The following is a 17,471-nucleotide window of genomic DNA, read 5'->3' on the forward strand; positions in this document are numbered from 1 at the left end:
TCAAGGGAGCTTACGAGGGATATTAGTTATGAATCTGCAATCACAAAATCAGGTGTGGAAGAAATACATTTATTTTCTTTTAACCAAAATAGATGAGAATGAGTCTCTATCCTGCTACCTGGTTTGTTATTATGGTTTGTTCCCCTCTTCAGAATCACAAAAAGGTCCTGGGGTCTCACACAGTGCAAAACATTGAGGTGAGCCCTCTAAGTCTTGGTCTGCACAGGTTCTGCTCATACATGCTCTTAAGCTTGCAATTTCAGAAGTGTTGGTCTGTGTACTGCAGGCACAAGAGACCTTCCCAGGGAGCCTTGGTGACCAGGTCCCAGCATCCCTGGGGACTCCATACAGCCTTTTCCCTAGGAAGTTCTATCATCTCCAGGTGCTCTGCCACAATCAGGGCAGGATTCTCACCACTCATAGGCCCCATGGACTTTTTTGTCCCCTACTTATCTTTTGGAAAACTACCCGCCCTTTTACTCTCCCCTTCTTCCTCCAGGACCCTGGCCTAATCGCAGTTCACTAGAGCTTTCACTATAGGGTCCAGAAGCAGAGCTATTCTCATGCAGTCCTGCTGTCCACCCTACAAAAGCAACTAAGGCAAGGAAATGCAAAGAATTAAAGTATGTTCTTGGACTAAGTTGGGTGTGTGGGGGGGGGGTAGTGGGAAATCTAGTGAAAGCAAATTAATACACCGATAGTTTATAATGTCACACAGCTAACCATAGAAAAACTGCTTAGTAGGTAGAAGGCAAGAGCTGGGCCTACCACCTGTTTCTATCCTGCTCCTCAGGCAGGGCTGCAGTGCTACAATTCATTCCTCAGAGCTGTCCTCCCAAAGGCTCACCAAGACCCTAATTTAGCAGCAGCATGTGTGAAATTGAACTGAGTCACAGTGTAATCCAGAGAGTCAGGGAGAATAAGCCAAACATAGCTCCCAGCTACGGGTGGGGGATAGGATGGGACATCTTCCACCACTAGAGGTGCTTTAATGAAGTCATCCTTAATTCTTAACTACAATCCTGTGAGGCAGGTATTAGTTCCCTATTTTACAGATGAGAGAACCAAGGCTTGAAGGAAATGTCATTTGACACAGCTATGTAATCATGCCAAGTCAGAACAACTCAAGCCTGGGAGGGACTTCCAGGCCTCCTAGTCAGGCCAGTAGTTCCTCATTGTTTTTCTTCCTATAGCACATTTGCTTCCACATCATGTATTCTACACCGGTTTAAAAACCCTAGTATAATTTTCAATTTTAAGAAGCCAGCAGTAATGCCAACCTTTTCCCACTTACTCAAAAAAGTAAAAAATTGGAATGTAAGGGTCATTAGATGGCTAATGTTGACCTGCACCATCCATTAGAGAAACTTAAATTCACAAAAATTGGATTTTGTTTTTTTTTGAGACAGAGTCTCACTCTGTCACCCAGGCTGGAGTGCAGTGGCATGATCTTGGCTCACTGCAACCTCCCCCTCCTGGGTTCAAGCAATTCTCCTGCTTCAGCCTCCTGAGTAGCTGGGATTACAGGCATGCAAAACCATGCCCAGCTAATTTTTGTATTTTTAGTAGAGATGGGGTTTTACCATGCTGGCCGGGCTGGTCTCGAACACCTGACCTCGTATCTGCCCGCCTCGGCCTCCCAAAGTGCTGGGATTACAGGCGTGGGCCACTGTGCCCGGCCTACAAAAATTGGAATTTTATTACAATTACTTTTGGGTGCTTTGCGACTGGAATCTTGGTAAAGTATGGTTAATACCTGGTCTAAATCCCCGTGAGAATGGGGAATTTTCCCGTGACTGCTAAGTAAAGGTCCAGCCTCTGATTGAGCACTTGGATTGATGAGGAGGAACTCACTACAACATTTTAAGACAATTCATTCCATAGCTCTGACTTTGGGAAAATCCGTCAGTCTTTAAGTCCTACTGACTTTACCTTGTCAACATCTCTAATCCAGCTCTTCCACCCTGTCCCCTCTAGTTACAGCCTTAGTCCAGGCTCTGGGTTTTCCCACCTGGACTGTTGTAGCTGCTGCCAGACTGCATTCCTTTCTCCCATCTCCCACTCCTCCGATCCAGGTTCCAAGTCACCCTTCTAGTCACATTTGGATCAACACTGCAACACTTTTCTAAGACACAAAGCCTGATCATGTCACTTCTCTGTTTAGTACTCTTGGGTAGTCTCCCATTCTCTAGAGGAAGCAGGTCTTGCAGGACCCTTCACAATCTGGCCCCGACTTGTCCTTCCGGCTTTACTTCTGGCCAGGGCTTCCATGAACTTAAGCATAAATATCAGTACTTTTAATGTGCTTATAAGGTCTGAAAATGAAATTGTTTCATGACGGCCTTTTCTTACTCTTTCTCTGCAATGTCTTACCCCGCTCTCATCTGCCTGGCAGATGCACAGGAAAGGTGAAACAAATAGGCACCAAGTACAAGCTGCTTGGACTATAATCACCCACTTGCAGTGTGACCTTTAATAGGTTAACAGTATCTGTCTGCTTCAGTTTCATCAATCTGTAAAACTGGGTGAGCAGAGTTAACTACTTTGTAAGGTTAGTAGGTGGTCTAAGTGAGGTAAAGTATTTAGCATACCCACTGGCATTTAAATACTCCAGAAGCAGGTATTGTTAGCTCCTTTCAAGTGTTCAAGCCTTCTCCATACAACTTACCTGATTAGTCAATTCCTTTTTTGGGCAGTGGGAACTAAACCCAGTATACTTATTTCTCTCACAGCACTCCCCACATTTATTATACTACAGATGCTTTTCAGCTTATAACGGGGCTATATCCCAGTAAACCCAACAAAAGTGGAAAATACTGTTAAGTAAAAAATGCATTTAATACACCTACCCTACCTTAAACCTACTCAGATCACTTACATTAGCTTACAGTTGGGCAAACTCATCTAACACAAAGCCTAGTTTATAATAAAGTGTTGAATGTCTCATGTAATTTATTGAATACTGTACAGAAAGTGAAAAACAGAATGGTTGTATGGATACTTGAAGTACTGTTTCTACTGAATGTGCATAGCTTTTGCACAATCCTAAAGTTGAAAAATTAGAAGTCAAACGATCATTACGTTCCGGCCCATCTGTATTTCTGACCCCCTACTAGACTAGTTCCTTGAAGGAAAAGGCCAAAGCCCTCCAGCATTTCGCACTGGCCTTGCACGTCTAACAGAGGTTCAACATTCACTGAAATGGGGTTGGGGGGAAGAGTAGCCAGAAATTGGCCTTTTATTTCATACTTATTGATCATGGGTCAGCTTGGCTGGGGTGCAAAAGTATAGGATGTATTTCACTGCTTGAACTTCCCAAAGCCATGTCCTGTTTCTTCTTGTCTTCTCTAAGCTAAGCATTCTTAGCTCCTTCAAGCTTCTTTTCCTTGACACGATTTGTCTTCTGCATCTTAGCTTTTATCTGGCAGAGTGGTCATCTGTCAGGGAGCCTCTGGTTGAGCACCAGAAGGGAACATAGCAATGAGGATCACTGATAGGCACAGTTAAGACTGAAAGCACCTTCCACACTACCCTAGACAACCTAATTTTATTATCTCATCCTAGGACCACACTGGAGTTTTCTGGACACATTAACAGTTCCTGGCATAATAAACTTCTTTTATTTTAAATTTTAAGACAAGGTCTTGTCACATTGCCCAGGCTGGTCTCAAACTCTTGGGCTCAAGTGATCTGCCCACCTCAGCCTCCTGAAGTGCTGGGATTACAGGGGTGTGGCACCACACCTGGCCTTCCTGGCATAATAAACATTTTTTTTTTGAGACAGAGCCTTGCTCTGTCACCCAGGCTGGAATGCAATGGTGTGATCTTGGCTCACTGCAACCTCTGCCTCCCAGGTTCAAGTGATTCTCCCGCCTCAGCCTCCTGAGTAGCTGGGATTACAGGTGTCTGCCACCATGTCCAGCTAATTTTTGTATTTTTAGTAGAGGCGGGGTTTCACCACATTGGCCAGGCTGGTCTCGAACTCCTGATCTCAGGTGGTTTACCCACCTAGGCCTCCCAAAATGCTGGGATTACAGGTGTGAGCCACTGCACCCGGCCATTAAACTCTTAGCAGCACGCAGTACTGTTAGTGAGAGCACAGTACGCTATAGTCCTCAACTCTTTCCACAGATATTATCAATCTGCATTTATTGAAATGTTACATTTAGATTCCGCTCACTTTTATAGGTTGTAATGGTATTTGTTTGGATCCTAAATTTGGATTCTAAATTGTCATCCTTCCTAAGGGTTTATTATTATCTAAAAATTTGATCAGGATTCCTAATTTACTAGTACTATCTCTTGTGTAAATGGCTTCAAATTCTTTTGTGGAATGGGTAAGGCATAAAAAAAGTCATCTGTCACTAATATCAAAGGAGGGGCCAAGGACACAGCCCTGGGGGCACATATCAGGTCAACCCACAATGGGTGAATTTCTAGTTAGTTAGTTGGTGGTTACCAACTTCTCTATCTCCCTAATGCTTTGACTTTACTATGTCCAGATTATTTTACCTACTTAACAAAGTTAAAGAAGACTATAAGGTCAGTTTAGCATCATTTTCTCTGAAGTCCATAATGAATATCTATTAAACTCTCATCACTCTCATTTAGGTGCTTTTGGGTCATTTGTTGTAGGTTCATTCTTCCCAAATCAATGTCACTTATACGACTGTAACTTGTGTTATCAGCTTCCTTCCTGGGGTTTAAACTTTTCAGTCTTACAGCATTCCCTCCTTTCAGTTCACTCCAATAAAAGCTCAACAAACTCCTGGGAACCCCTTGGTGCCCCAGCTGCTGTTTACCAGAGTCAGGAGACTAAAATGTCTCAGAGCAGCTAAGTGCTCTTTTTTATTTTTACCTCATTTGTCTTACCTTGAACTTTTTATTCCTTGTAACCACTTAGCCCTGCCCTTTTCAGACTGAAGCTAGTTCTCTTTGGCCAAAGACAGGAGACAAAATATGGTCTAGAGTTTCTGTCAACATGTACTGGCCTCCAACAGATCTTTTTTCTTCCTGCTGACAGTGGACATAGTCTCTCCAAACTTTTTCTCATCAACAGAATGGGAATATCCACCCTGTGAACCTGTTATAAAGGTTAAATTAGATAATGTACATGAAAATGCACTGGAAACACAGTTAAGTACCTGCACACCGAGGGGTCCAAGACCTTCTACTCTCAACCACAGCCAAGTATCTGTTAGCCAGGGGTAGCCCTTAAGTGATACTAGGGCCCCTTCCTCAGGACTCACGTTCTCCTGAGGCAGGATGCCTAGTCCTCCCCCAAATCAGCATGAGAGCAGAAAGGACCCTTGCCAAAGGACTTAGGACCACTTTTGGCACTAGAGAGAGAACATTTTCCTAATCAGTAGACCCAGAGAGTCCCCCATCATTCTCAGTCTGTGTGGGAGCCTTAAGCCTTCCCAAGCTCAGCAGTTCAATGCTACTGGCATGAGACCATTCTTTTGCACCAAAATCAGAGGCCAACTTGGCCTTATGCCTTTAGCACCAAATCCAACTGGCACTGCCTTGAGATAAACTATGGAGTGAGTCTGCAAGGCTGAGGGTGGTTTTCTGAGCACCACTTGGTCAGACCTGCCATCATTTCCCCAATGCCATGTGGAGAAGCAGCAGGGGCACAAGCAGTTAGCCTCAGAACCTGGCTGGCACGGGACAATTGTGAACATGCCCGCAGGCTTTTCAAAGATAGTAAAAACTTTCAACTCTTATTTCTTCCAATCTCAGTCATGGAGGTTGAACACTGGGGACACCTAGTGGCATGAAGACATTACTAGCTACGATATCCTTGGGGCCATCCCCTTGAGTGGAGATTCAGATTCACTTTATATTCTTCCTTTTTTTTTTTTTTTCCTAAGACAGAGTTTCGCTCCTCTTGTTGCCCAGGCTGAAGTGCAATGGTACGATCTTGGCTTACTGCAACCTCTGCCTCCCAGGTTCAAGCAATTCTCCTCTCAGCCTCCCAAGTAGCTGGAATTACAGGCGCATGCCACCACGCCTGGCTAATTTTTGTATTTTTAGTAGAGACAGGGCTTCATCGTGTTGGTCAGGCTGGTCTTGAACTCCTGACCTCTGGTGATCCACCCGCTTCGGCCTCCGAAAGTGCTGGGATTACAGGTGTGACACACTGCACCCAGCCTATATTCTATTTCTTGTGAGAATATCAATCTAAAGAAATATTCTGTGGCTATTAAAAATGGGGCACCAGATGTGGGCACTATCAAAAAAAGGGGAACACAGGCTTCATCTTTCTCCCCATGATTTGTGTGTGTGCATGTGTGTGTGTGTGTGATGGAGTCTCGCCCTGGAATGCAATGGCGTGATATCGGTTTACTGCAACCTTTGCCTCCCAGGTGCAAGCAATTCTCCTGCCTCAGCATCCCAAATTAACTGGGATTACAGGCATGCACCACCATGCCCAGCTAATTTTTGTCTTTTTAGTAGAGATGGGCATTTCACTGTGTTGGCCAGGCTAGCCTCAAACTCCTGACCTCAAGTGATCTGCCCACCTCAGCCTCCCAAAGTGCTGGGATTATAGGCATTAGCCACTGTGCCTAGCCTCTCTCCAGGATTTTCTAATCCTCATTTGCTCTTTGAACCCCAAACAGACTAAACTTCCCAATTAAGGAATCTCCCTTAAAAATATTTGATTAAACAATGCCAGTTCTCTAAGAATCATTTCAGGCTAGGTTTTCCAAAACACACTAGAATGTTTAGATAGGCTCCACCTAATCCTTTCCCCCACTACTTTTACTTACCTTCTAAAGGGAATAGAAGGCAAACAGGTGCTGAGACACCTTATACCATGCAACTAAATTCATTTGTAAAGATTACTTTACTGTCCTAGAAAAATACATGTTGCAAATTTGAGGGCTACAACTTAACCACTTTAGAGGCTTCCTGAGGGAGAGGGGATAACCTCTGAATATCAGACTCTGTGGTAATGTGTGGGAGAGGCATATTAAATATAGTTGGGTCATGTGCATTTAAAAAAAATTCCCTTTTTTCCCATTTTTTTTTTTTTTTTTCTAAAAAAGGAAAATCAAATTGCCATCTGTCTGGCTTATTTTGTGTGTGCATGTATATATAGGAACAGCTTGAGGGGAAGGGTTATGTCATGCAATGAGGCAAAAACAAGACGACCTCCTCTGACAGAGGAGCCTTAGTGTTGTAGAAGGGAAGCAGGGCTGAGGTCACTGGAAAGGCTTAGAATGAAGCTGCTCCTGCCTGTTCCTCCTGAGAACCCAGAGCAGCAGTGGTCCAGGGCACAAAGCATAATGATCTCTCACGAGGATTCCTATCTGAAAAAATCAGAAGTCCTATGAACACAGATAGGTCTGTTTCAGAATATAAATGGTAGTGACTTCCTGTGCTCCTGAGGCGGGGCAAAATAATCCATAAACACATAATCCTTCTGGGCAATAATGTTTCTGGACTGGCCAGCAGAGGGCTCTAGGAACAGAGGTGGGGGTAGAGTCAGGGAGAAAAAAGGTTCTAGAGATGGTATGTCTTCAGGGGAACTTTGAGAAATGTCCTTTGTTCCAGCATTCCTAAGTGACGGCACTGGTGAGCCTGGTCTGAGTTGTCATCAGTGTCACTCCCGAGGCCAAGGGCCAAGTGTCAAGATGCCACTTTAGGTTGAGAAGAAAGTGCATCTCAAGGCCAGTGAGGGCTGCAAAATGGTTTGCGGCTGGGCCAGAAGGAGCAAATGGAGAAAAGCTCCCCTTTTTAGATGCCGATGGTCTGTAGAACTCGCCTCTCGTTATCATTAAGGTGGCCTGAAAACATTATGTAGCAGGGCTGCTGAGCAAACTGGCAGAGGAAATCTGTGAGATACGCCTGGAGGAAAAGAGCAAGAGTGGCATTAGTGAGATATTGCAAGTCACCCATTTGCAGTGAAGCAAGAACCACAATCAAATGGCACAGGGAATGCTGGTTTTTAGACAAATGCCAGCTCCCTGAGGGATGGTCTTTCATGTTCTTGGATCTAGTTTAGATAATCCACAGGGAAACAACATTTTTCCAAGGCTCTATCACCCCAAGGACCTTCACGACATAGACTCTAGAAAATGAATTACAACACATCAAGTGCAAAGTTCCAGCCCATCCAAAACACTGGACCACTCAACAAGACAAGAACTCTTTCCCGTGAGGCTCCCATGTTAAATTATAAATGGATTTTTTTTTTTTGGAAAAAAAAAAAGAAAGACAGGGTCTTGCTCTGTCGCCCAGGCTCAAGTGCCGTGGTATGATCACAGTTCACTGCAGCCTTGACCTCTTGGCCTCAAGCGATCCTCCCACTTCAGCCTCCCGAGTAGCTGGGACCACACGCATGTGCCACTATGCTCAGATAATTTTTTAATTATTTGTAGAGACAGGGTCTCCTCTCCGTTGCCCAGACGGTCTTGAACTCCTGGGCTTAAGCAATCCTCCTGCCTTGACCTCCCAAAGTGTTGGGATTACAGGCATGAGCCACCATGCCTGGCCATAAATGGATTTGAGCCCATATTCCTGTTTCCATGGCCTGGGACATTGCCATTTGCAAGACATCTCTGGACACCCTCACCTGCAGATCAATCTGATAGAGAGGATCCTTCAGGGCATCAGGGTCATCTTCCTCATCATCCTCGTAGTAATCCTCCTCTGTTAGACACAGCCAACATAGGGCGGGTCAGGACAAAGGCCCGTGATCAGGCCCTGAATGGTGATACACTACCACATGACGGAGGCGGAAGGTGCAAAAGCCCAAGGAATGTCCCTGTGGGCCCACCTCTCCCCTTTCTTGGGTACCCCATTCTTGGGATCAGTGTGCAAAGAAAAGGTATTTACCATGGCTGTCCTCTTATCAAACAGCTTACCATATTTACTTGTAGCAAGAATGTCAGATAAAAGTTGGCCAGCTAAACCATCCTCCTCCTCCTCCTCTTCCTCCTCCTGGTCCTCCCACATATCATTGGAGTCATCTACTTGGAGATGAAAAGTAGCTAGAGCTAGAGCACATTCATGCACTTCCCCTCCCCAAATCCAAACAGACCAGCAGGGCCCCAAAGGCTTCTGCAATGTGGCTTGTAGTACCCAGTGAAAGAGAACCAGAAATGGCCAAACCCTTCTGGTAAATCTGAAAGAAAGAACCTGGAGATATAAAGGTTGAGAGGCTCTTAAGAAGAATCAAACCAAAGAAGGGCTATGTTAGCTTGCCTCCTGGCTGCCTCCCACCCCAGCCTTCATATGGCAGACTGGAGAAGCAGCTCTTTACATGCCTAGTGCCTAGCACGGTGCCAGCCACAGAGCAGCCATTCCATTAACCATTAACTTGTTTTTTTTTTTCAATTAGTGACTCAACAAACCAAGTTGCTAATTTGACAATTTGTAACTTGATCTGCCAGGCTAAAAGTCTCCTTGGAGTAAAGGCCTGGTGCACCTTGACTCCACTCTGCAGGAGTGGCCTGGCGAGCGGCATTAGCCTCCATGACGTTGGAGAGCTCGTTGATGATCAGCTTTAGGATCTTGACCAGCAAAGGAATGTTTGTCCAGCGTTCTGGGTCTGGGAAGGAAGAAAAAGGCTTCAAGTCAGAGTGTCACTGGGCTTACTTCTGGAAGTAGCCCTGTCCCCTCCTCAGTGCCGCTCACCAGAGTTCACCACCCCTCAGACTTTCACTGTCCCTGACTATATCTAGTCTCCAAAGAGTGATTTAAAGTTTAATAACTTTATTCTGTTTGGTATTGTAACAGTTCAGAAGGTGGGAGAGATGAGAGTTCAGGGATTAAAGGAGATAGAGTCTCGTTAGTAATAAAGCTCTGAAACCAAGGAACTGTACAGAGCCAGTACTCCAGTCCCAGTGACTTACAAATTGAGAGACAGCGGAGGTAATTATAAATCTACATTAAAGATAGCAGCTCTATACTCCCTACCTGCAAATCCTTGGCGTTACAGGCCAAAGTCAACTCAATAACAAAGACACACTAACCATCTGTGCCCATGCCTCAGAATGAAGCTGGAAACTGGGATGCTTGGTACCTGAGACTATTTTTGTCCTTTTTTTTTTTTTTTTTTCCCTCCAGACAGAGTTTCGCTCTTGTTGCCCAGGCTGGAGTGCAATGGCATGATCTTGGCTCACTGCAACCTTCGCCTACCGGGTTCAAGCTATTCTCCTGCCTCAGCCTCCCAAGTAGCTGGGATTACAGGCATGTGCCACCATGCCTGGCTAACTTTGTATTTTTAGTAGAGATGGGGTTTCTCTATGTTGGTCAGGCTGGTCTCGAACTCCTGGCCTCAGGCGATCCGGCAGCCTCGGCCTCCCAAAGTGCTGGGATTACAGGTGTGAGCCATCGCACTCACTCTTTTTTTTTTTTGAGATGGAGCCTTGTTTTGTTGTCTAGCCTGGAGTGCAGTGGCACGATCTTGGCTCACCACAACCTCTGCCTCCCAGGTTCAAGCGATTCTCCTGCCTCAGCCTCCCAAGTAGCTGGGATTACAGGCGCCCACCACCACATCTGGCTAATTTTTGTACTTTTAGTAGAGACAGGATTTCACTATGTTGGTCAGGCTGGTCTCAAACTCCTGACTTCAAGTGATCCATCCGCCCTGGCCTCCCACCAACTGCTGGAATTACAGGCGTGAGCCACCACGCCCAGCTTATTTTTGTCCATTTTTGACAACAGGAAGAAACCATATGTTCTGATCCCTTTTATCTAAGTTTCCTGTTGCTTCTTTATCAAACCCATCACCAACAATTATGTTTTAAAAATATATACCACAATGCATTCCTTCCCTCCACCCAGGTATCCTTAGCCCCTTATTATAGGGAGAGGATTGGAGGAATTGCAGCATCACCCACTTTTGGCTGACTTAGAGCGGGTGCGGATGCCCTCATCCATGCTGTAGATCTCCTCTCCCTTCACACGGATATCCTGTAGCCGTTTGTCATCTGCATTGATGCCATGCTGGAGCAGCTTACAGAGTGCCACAGAGCTGGCAAGGAAGATCCAAAAAAAGGTCAATCAGTTACCTATCTAGAGTTCATGCCAAGGAGATAAGCAATCATGTCCTAAGGCCCTCTATTTGACAGTGAAAATTCTGTTAACAACTAATTAGGAGAGCTAAGAGAGTTCAGCTGAAAATGAGATTTTAGAGTTCATGAGATGGTCTAATGAGATCTGTTCTTCTTCTTCTTCTTTTTTTTTTTTTTGTGATAGGGTCTCATTCTGTCACCCAGGCTGAGTGCAGTGGCGTGATCATGGTTCACTGCAAAGCCTTGACCTCCCTGGGTTCAGGTGATGCTCCCACCTCAGCCTCCTGAGTAGCTGGGACTCCCGAGTGGGTAGGCACGTGCCACCATGCCTGGCTAATATTTTTGGTAGAGATAGGTTTCACCACGTTGCCCAGGTGGGTCTCAAGCAATTTGCCCACCTCAGTCTTCCAAAGTGCTGGGATTACAGGTAACCTGTTCTTCTTGAACAAAGCTAGGGTGGGCAAGCATCATGATGGCTATCCATATTGTAACGTGCAATGAGGTGATAAGAATCAATGGTATAAAAGTCCAGGACAGAAAGTTAGGAAGCCAGGGTTAGAAGGCTTGGGTTTTTTATTTTGAGACAGTTTTGCTCTTGTGGTCCAGGCTAGAGTGCATCTGCCTGTTGCCCAGCCGTGATCTGCCTCCTGGGTTCAAGCAATTCTCCTGCCTTAGCCTCCTAAGTAGCTGGGATTATAGGCACCCACAACCACATCTAGCTATTTTTTGTATTTGTAGTAGAGAGAGGGTTTCACCATGTTGGCCAGGCTGGTCTTGAACTCCTGACCTCCAGTGATCTGCTTGCCTCAGCCTCCAAAAGTGCTGGGATTATAGGTGTGAGCCAGTGCGCCTGGCCAAGGCTTGGGCTTATAAAGGAAAATAAGCCACTAGCAGCACTTAGCTGTGTGAAGTCTGCGGTAGAGAAGGGATCTCTAGCAAGCAGAGATCAGAAATATATAGTCTACCTGTGTTGACTGTCTTTTGGGGATTTCAAGATGGCAGCTATTCACATATGTGCCTTAGCAATAAAGAAAGACAAGGAAAAGGGAATACAAAGAGCCATCTGAAATGTCAAACAAAAATCAATGGAGCAAATCAGGGAAAAAAAGAAATATAGGTCAGGAGCAGAGGCTCACGCCTGTAATCCCAGCATTTTGGGAGGCCGAGGTGGGTGGATCACTTGAGGTCAGGAGTTCAAGACCAGCCTGGCCAACATGGTGAAACCCTGTCTCTACTAAAAATACACACACACACACACACACACACACACACACACACACACACAAAAGAATTAGCTGGGTGTGGTGGAAGTTGCAGTGAGCCAGGATTGTGCCACTGCACTCCAGTCTGGGGGACAGAGTGAGACTCTGTTTCAAACAAAACAAAACAAAACAAAACAAAGAAATATAAGTGGTGAAGTGGTGGCAGAATGCCCAGAAAAGAAAGATGGGATTCTACCTGACTTTGCCTTCATACTGTCCATAGAACAGGTGCTGTCGGCTTGTCCACTCAGCCATCACAAACTCTAGAGCAGGTTTGCCAGTAGGTCCTGGGAGGCTACACAGGAACTCCAAAAGAGGTTCTAGCTGAGTGTGCACCAGATGAGCAAACACCATGATCAGGGACTAGGAGAAAATAAGGATATTTGCTTCAGGGAAATCAATTTCAGAGACATAAGAGATGAGAGGGAACTAGCCAGTCAGATAAGAGACAGAGTCTACACTGAGGGTATTATTCACAGGACAAGAAAACATGGAGATTTCCTTGTCCATGTTTCTTAGGCCAGACAGATCCCATTTTACTTAACTGTCCTACAAGGGTAGTAACAGGGTAAAATAACTCAGGACCAAAATACTAATTTTCACTTCTATCAGCCAGAGAGTAGGAAGCCCACTCCCTACTGTTCTCTTACCTGCATGACACTGAGCGTCTCTGCCTGCTGCATCTTACTGAGGATGGCACGAAGAATCTGGTCTAGATTCTCCCCCAGCTCCCGCCCTGCCTTGGAGATGAGGGTGGAAACAAGGCGGCCCACAAAGGCCGCAGTGAACTCTGAGGTGCGGGGGTCCAGGAGCTGGCTCACCACTTGCATCACATACCACAGTCCATTGTGGCCCTGCTCGTCATGCCACTGGGCTACTTGTTCCAGGGTCACTGACACATAGGCCCGCAAGCACTCTCCGCCATTCTGGGGAGACAGGGGTGGCAAGCAAGGTTAGTAACCGAGGGACAGATGCCAGGAGGCCCTCAGTCTGTATAAACAAATGTTCTCAGAGGCCTATGCCTCATAAAAGCGGTGAGTCTATAGTATTTGTGGTGGGCTCATACCACTGGAATCAGGAATTTACTGTTACAGACACAGACATGCATTACATAATTCCCCCTTTACCTAATGAGCTATCTCAAAAATGTGTATTACTATTATTTTTTAATCACAAGGGACAATGGCCAAGCAAAATGAATTTTAATCATAAAGGTCTACCTCTGGTACTAAAAAAATATGCTTACAATCTTGCAATAATTGGGGATACTATAGGACCTCATATAGGTCCTACACAAACCACTAGTTGCCTAGGGATTTCCAAGCTGATCAATATTCACTGGCAAGTTCCTATAACCTTTATAATCAATGACGGTAGTACACACCTGAAAAGGTAACCAATTCACCCAGGAAACAAAAAGAGAAAAAATATTTAGGCATCTCTCCCCTCTCTAGAGGCCCATCCCTCTGCTGATTTTATTAATAGAGGAAATATGCAGAAAGACTTTTTTATGGCCCCAAGTCTAGATGTCTATAATCTCTTTCATAGTAGCAATACCCAATACAGATGGGCAGGGTGCTTGGTATCTGTATTTTTAAAACCTGTAACATGCTCCAAAGCACCAGAAACGCTTGGCTTTTGCAGCCTGAACCCTTCCTGAATCTGCTAAGTAAATATGGAGTTGAGGAATTTCGTATTTCAAAAGCATAAAACCATGTCAGATTTCTCAGCGTAGTAAAGGCCCATGACTGGGGAGCTATCTTCCCCCTTCTAGTCTCCATGTCTCAGATACCTGCATGGTGGCATTGTCATCTGTGTGAAGGGTACACTGTGCCACAGCAGGGAAAGCTTGGCAGATGAGAAGCTGGGAAAGGGGAGGCTTTGTATTTCGTACTACTGTTGTCAGGATATCAATGGCTGTCTGAAAGAGAGAAGAAAAAAGAGTCAGAATTGCCTCTGGGGTTGGGGGTGCCCAACAACTAAGATCCTTACTGGATGGGTATCACATAGCAACCCAGAGAAAGCTTATTAATGAAAGGCACGTTTCCAAAATAAAAGGAATAATTAAATGGGTAGTGCTCTCAGTCTCCTCATAATAGCTTACTAATTGATTAGTCCTAGGGGTGGGCACTAGTACATGGCAGTGGATTGGATAACCAGGTGACATACTTAGTGGCGCTGTGTAATGGTGGCACTCTGTTCAATTCACTGAGGGTACCTCTGAAACAAGAAGAGCCATTTTCTTTCTTCTATTCTTTTTTAAGGCAGAGTCTCGCTCTGTCACCCAGGCTGGAGTGCAGTGGTGCGATCTCCGCTCACTGCAACCTCTGCCTCTTGGGTTCAAGGGATTCTCCTGCCTCAGTCTCCCAAGTAGCTGGGACTGCAGGCGCCTGCCACCATGCCCGGCTAATTTTTGTATTTTTAGGAGAGACAGGGTTTCACCATACTGGTCAGGCTGGTCTCAAACTCCTGACCTTGTGATCTACCTGCCTTGGCCTCCCAAAGTGCTGGGATTATAGGCGTGAGCCACCGCGCCAAGTCAAGTCATTTTCTTAAAGCTTCAGAGAATCACCCACTGTCATTGTGGGCAAAAGAGCTCAGCAAAATCACCCCATGAATCTCTAATGCTATTAGGTTCTTGTCAGCTACATGCATCTGTGGGTGGCACTTGTATATCTCACACACACACAGCCACTTACCGCACAGAGCCCTGCAGGGATCTTGTCTGCTGGGGCCTGCATTATGCTGACCAGAGTGGGAATCAACCTCATTTGCATTGGGCCCTGACAGGCTTCAATCTGGGACAGCTCCTTGAAGATGTCCTGAGCCAGTGAGGCGACGACGGGATCTGAAGTGGATAAGGCAACACGGAATCCCCCTGCCTGATGGTCTGCATCTGCTTCTCGCTTAATGATGCCTGTTGTTTGCCCTAACCTAACAACTTCTGCATTGATTACTTATCACACATCCGGGACCTAGTGGGGCCACATGAATAACCTGAAAGAACAGGAGTGATCCTAAATCTCCAAGAGGTACACTTTGTATGGCTTCATTAAAGTAGGGACTAGTCTTTAACAGCTACTCCTAAAACAAAATGTAGTTTTTCTAAAGAAAAATCTTTAAAGTCTTTATTCTTGTGAAACCTAGATTATAAAACCACATGCTTTAAAAAAAAAAAAAAAGCCCAACTGATACTTTAAGAAGAAAGTTGCAAAAATTGCCAAAACACTGACTTTGATGCATGAGAGAAATCATACATATCTCCTGTGAGGTAGCCATGGAAGCCATGAACAAATCTCAAAGCTACTTCTGGGGCAAAAGGCAAAACTCCTAAAAAGCACAGCCTTATGAAGAAAGGGAACTTTAGCTCAATCTTCTTTATCTATATAACAAAACATCCCCCTCTATTTAGTATGGAAAAATATAGGCAATGTATATTAAAGTATATCTTAAAAGATCACTGCAGCATTGTTTGTAATAGAAAAAAATTGGGAATACCCTAGATGTCCATTAGCAGAATGGGTAAATTATGATATACCCATTTTATGGAATACTATGTAATGGCTGAAAGAATGAGATATATCCAAGAACACAATGTGGAAAGCTCCTCAGTACACATTTTTCAGTGAAAAAGCATATCTAATAACATGTTCAGTATATCACATTATATAAACAATCCTTATCCTGTACATCTTTCTGAGCTTCAATATTGGAGCTCTCTCTTTAAAAAAAAAAAAATCCTTAATATTTTACTAGTAATAAGGTATTAATAAACACATTCACTATAGGAAAAAAAACCTTAAATTGCAGAAAAGTAATAAAGAAAACACCTGTAATTCCACCACCTAGAGATAAACACTCTTAAAATTTTGATATATTTTTTTCTGCCTTTTTTTTTTTTTTTAACATACTTATCTATACATATATCTTTTCCTAAAAGAAAAATCAAAACTTGGGATCATATCTATGGATTTTTGGGGAAAAGTATCTTTTCATTTATTACAATGTAAGCTCTTTCCCATGGTTTTAAATATTCCTTTTAAGCTTGATTTTTAATGGCTGAACAGTATTTCATTTTATGGATATAATTAACTAATGTCTTTTTATAATTTCCAAATTTTTACTACTGTAAAAAATATCTAGTGAATATCTTTGTTCATAAACTTTTACATGTATCTTTCTTTAGTATCTCCTTTTCTAAATTATAGTCCTAGCCCTTTTCTTTTAGGCTTTTCATTTGCCCAATTTCCTATTCTATCATCAAAGTTCTGAATTATATCTCTTGCTTATAAGCCCTTTATTTATTATCTTTTTCCCTAAGTCCTTACTAGAGAGTAAGTGTTACAGAAATAGGTACTCTATTTTTTAATGCTGCTACATTTACAGCACAATTCTATTTTTTGCTAATCCAAAGCCAGATTCTTTGCTTATGATGTTAAAACCATAGCATCATAGGTAAGACCAAACCTAGGGAATCTTTCATTTAAATTCCCCAGCCACCACCTTTTCTTTGGTGCCCCTCATAACACAGTTCTCCCTGGTGGCATACCATTACTGTACTTTAGGAAAATGGCGATGGTGAAGGGGCAGATTTTGCTTTCCATGCTTGCTGTGAATTCGGGGTCTACTGTACAAACGATGCACAGGGTCTCCATCACCAGGTTGAGGACCTCTGAGCTGAACTGGGCTGCTAGGTGAATTAAGCCATCCAGGATACTGGGGAGGAAGGGCTGGAGCACATGGGTACTCTCTGATACTTTCAGTTGGTCACAATAACTAGAGAGAGACAGATAAGCAAGAATTATTTAAAAAATTCAATTCCTGGTTTTCCCAATTAATCTCACATATTATAGCATTTATATGTGTAGCTTTATAAAGCAAATTCTAAAGTTAGGTAAGTTTCTACTTCTTTCTGGATGTATTATATAAACATTAGCACCACCATTTCTATGTTCTCTATTTATTTGACTTTTGCTATTTTCTTTAAAAACTTCTGCTTTTTTCTTGAAGTTTTTTTTCTGCATCCTGAAGCAAGCTTAATTTATATAAACATTTTTTTTTTTTTTCTTGAGACAGAGTCTCGCTCTGTCACCCAGGCTGGAGTGCAGTGGCTGTATCTCGGCTCACTGCAAGCTCTGCCTCCCGGGTTCACGCCACTCTCCTGCCTCCTCAGCCTCCCGAG

At 44.0% G+C, this 17,471-nt stretch overlaps 1 protein-coding gene across 2 annotated transcripts in view; it reads right to left on the minus strand.

Annotated features, from left to right (window-relative positions):
- Nucleotides 1–2,819: 2,819 nt before the first annotated feature.
- Nucleotides 2,820–17,471, minus strand: part of IPO9 (importin 9) — a 55,683-nt gene continuing 41,031 nt past the window's right edge. For both annotated transcript variants that reach the window (XM_007988964.3, XM_007988965.3), the window contains exons 15-24: nucleotides 16,839–17,065; nucleotides 14,989–15,137; nucleotides 14,082–14,210; nucleotides 12,940–13,215; nucleotides 12,486–12,652; nucleotides 10,854–10,987; nucleotides 9,437–9,559; nucleotides 8,874–8,978; nucleotides 8,582–8,658; nucleotides 2,820–7,854 (exon numbers count right to left, since the gene is read on the minus strand). In XM_007988964.3, coding sequence (XP_007987155.1) covers nucleotides 7,744–7,854; nucleotides 8,582–8,658; nucleotides 8,874–8,978; nucleotides 9,437–9,559; nucleotides 10,854–10,987; nucleotides 12,486–12,652; nucleotides 12,940–13,215; nucleotides 14,082–14,210; nucleotides 14,989–15,137; nucleotides 16,839–17,065 — 1,498 coding nt within the window. In that variant the 3' untranslated portion in view covers nucleotides 2,820–7,743. The remainder of the gene's footprint in view (nucleotides 7,855–8,581; nucleotides 8,659–8,873; nucleotides 8,979–9,436; nucleotides 9,560–10,853; nucleotides 10,988–12,485; nucleotides 12,653–12,939; nucleotides 13,216–14,081; nucleotides 14,211–14,988; nucleotides 15,138–16,838; nucleotides 17,066–17,471) is intronic.

This window comes from Chlorocebus sabaeus, chromosome 25 (assembly GCF_047675955.1).
Source record: "Chlorocebus sabaeus isolate Y175 chromosome 25, mChlSab1.0.hap1, whole genome shotgun sequence".
Classification (NCBI taxonomy): Eukaryota; Metazoa; Chordata; class Mammalia; order Primates; family Cercopithecidae; genus Chlorocebus; species Chlorocebus sabaeus.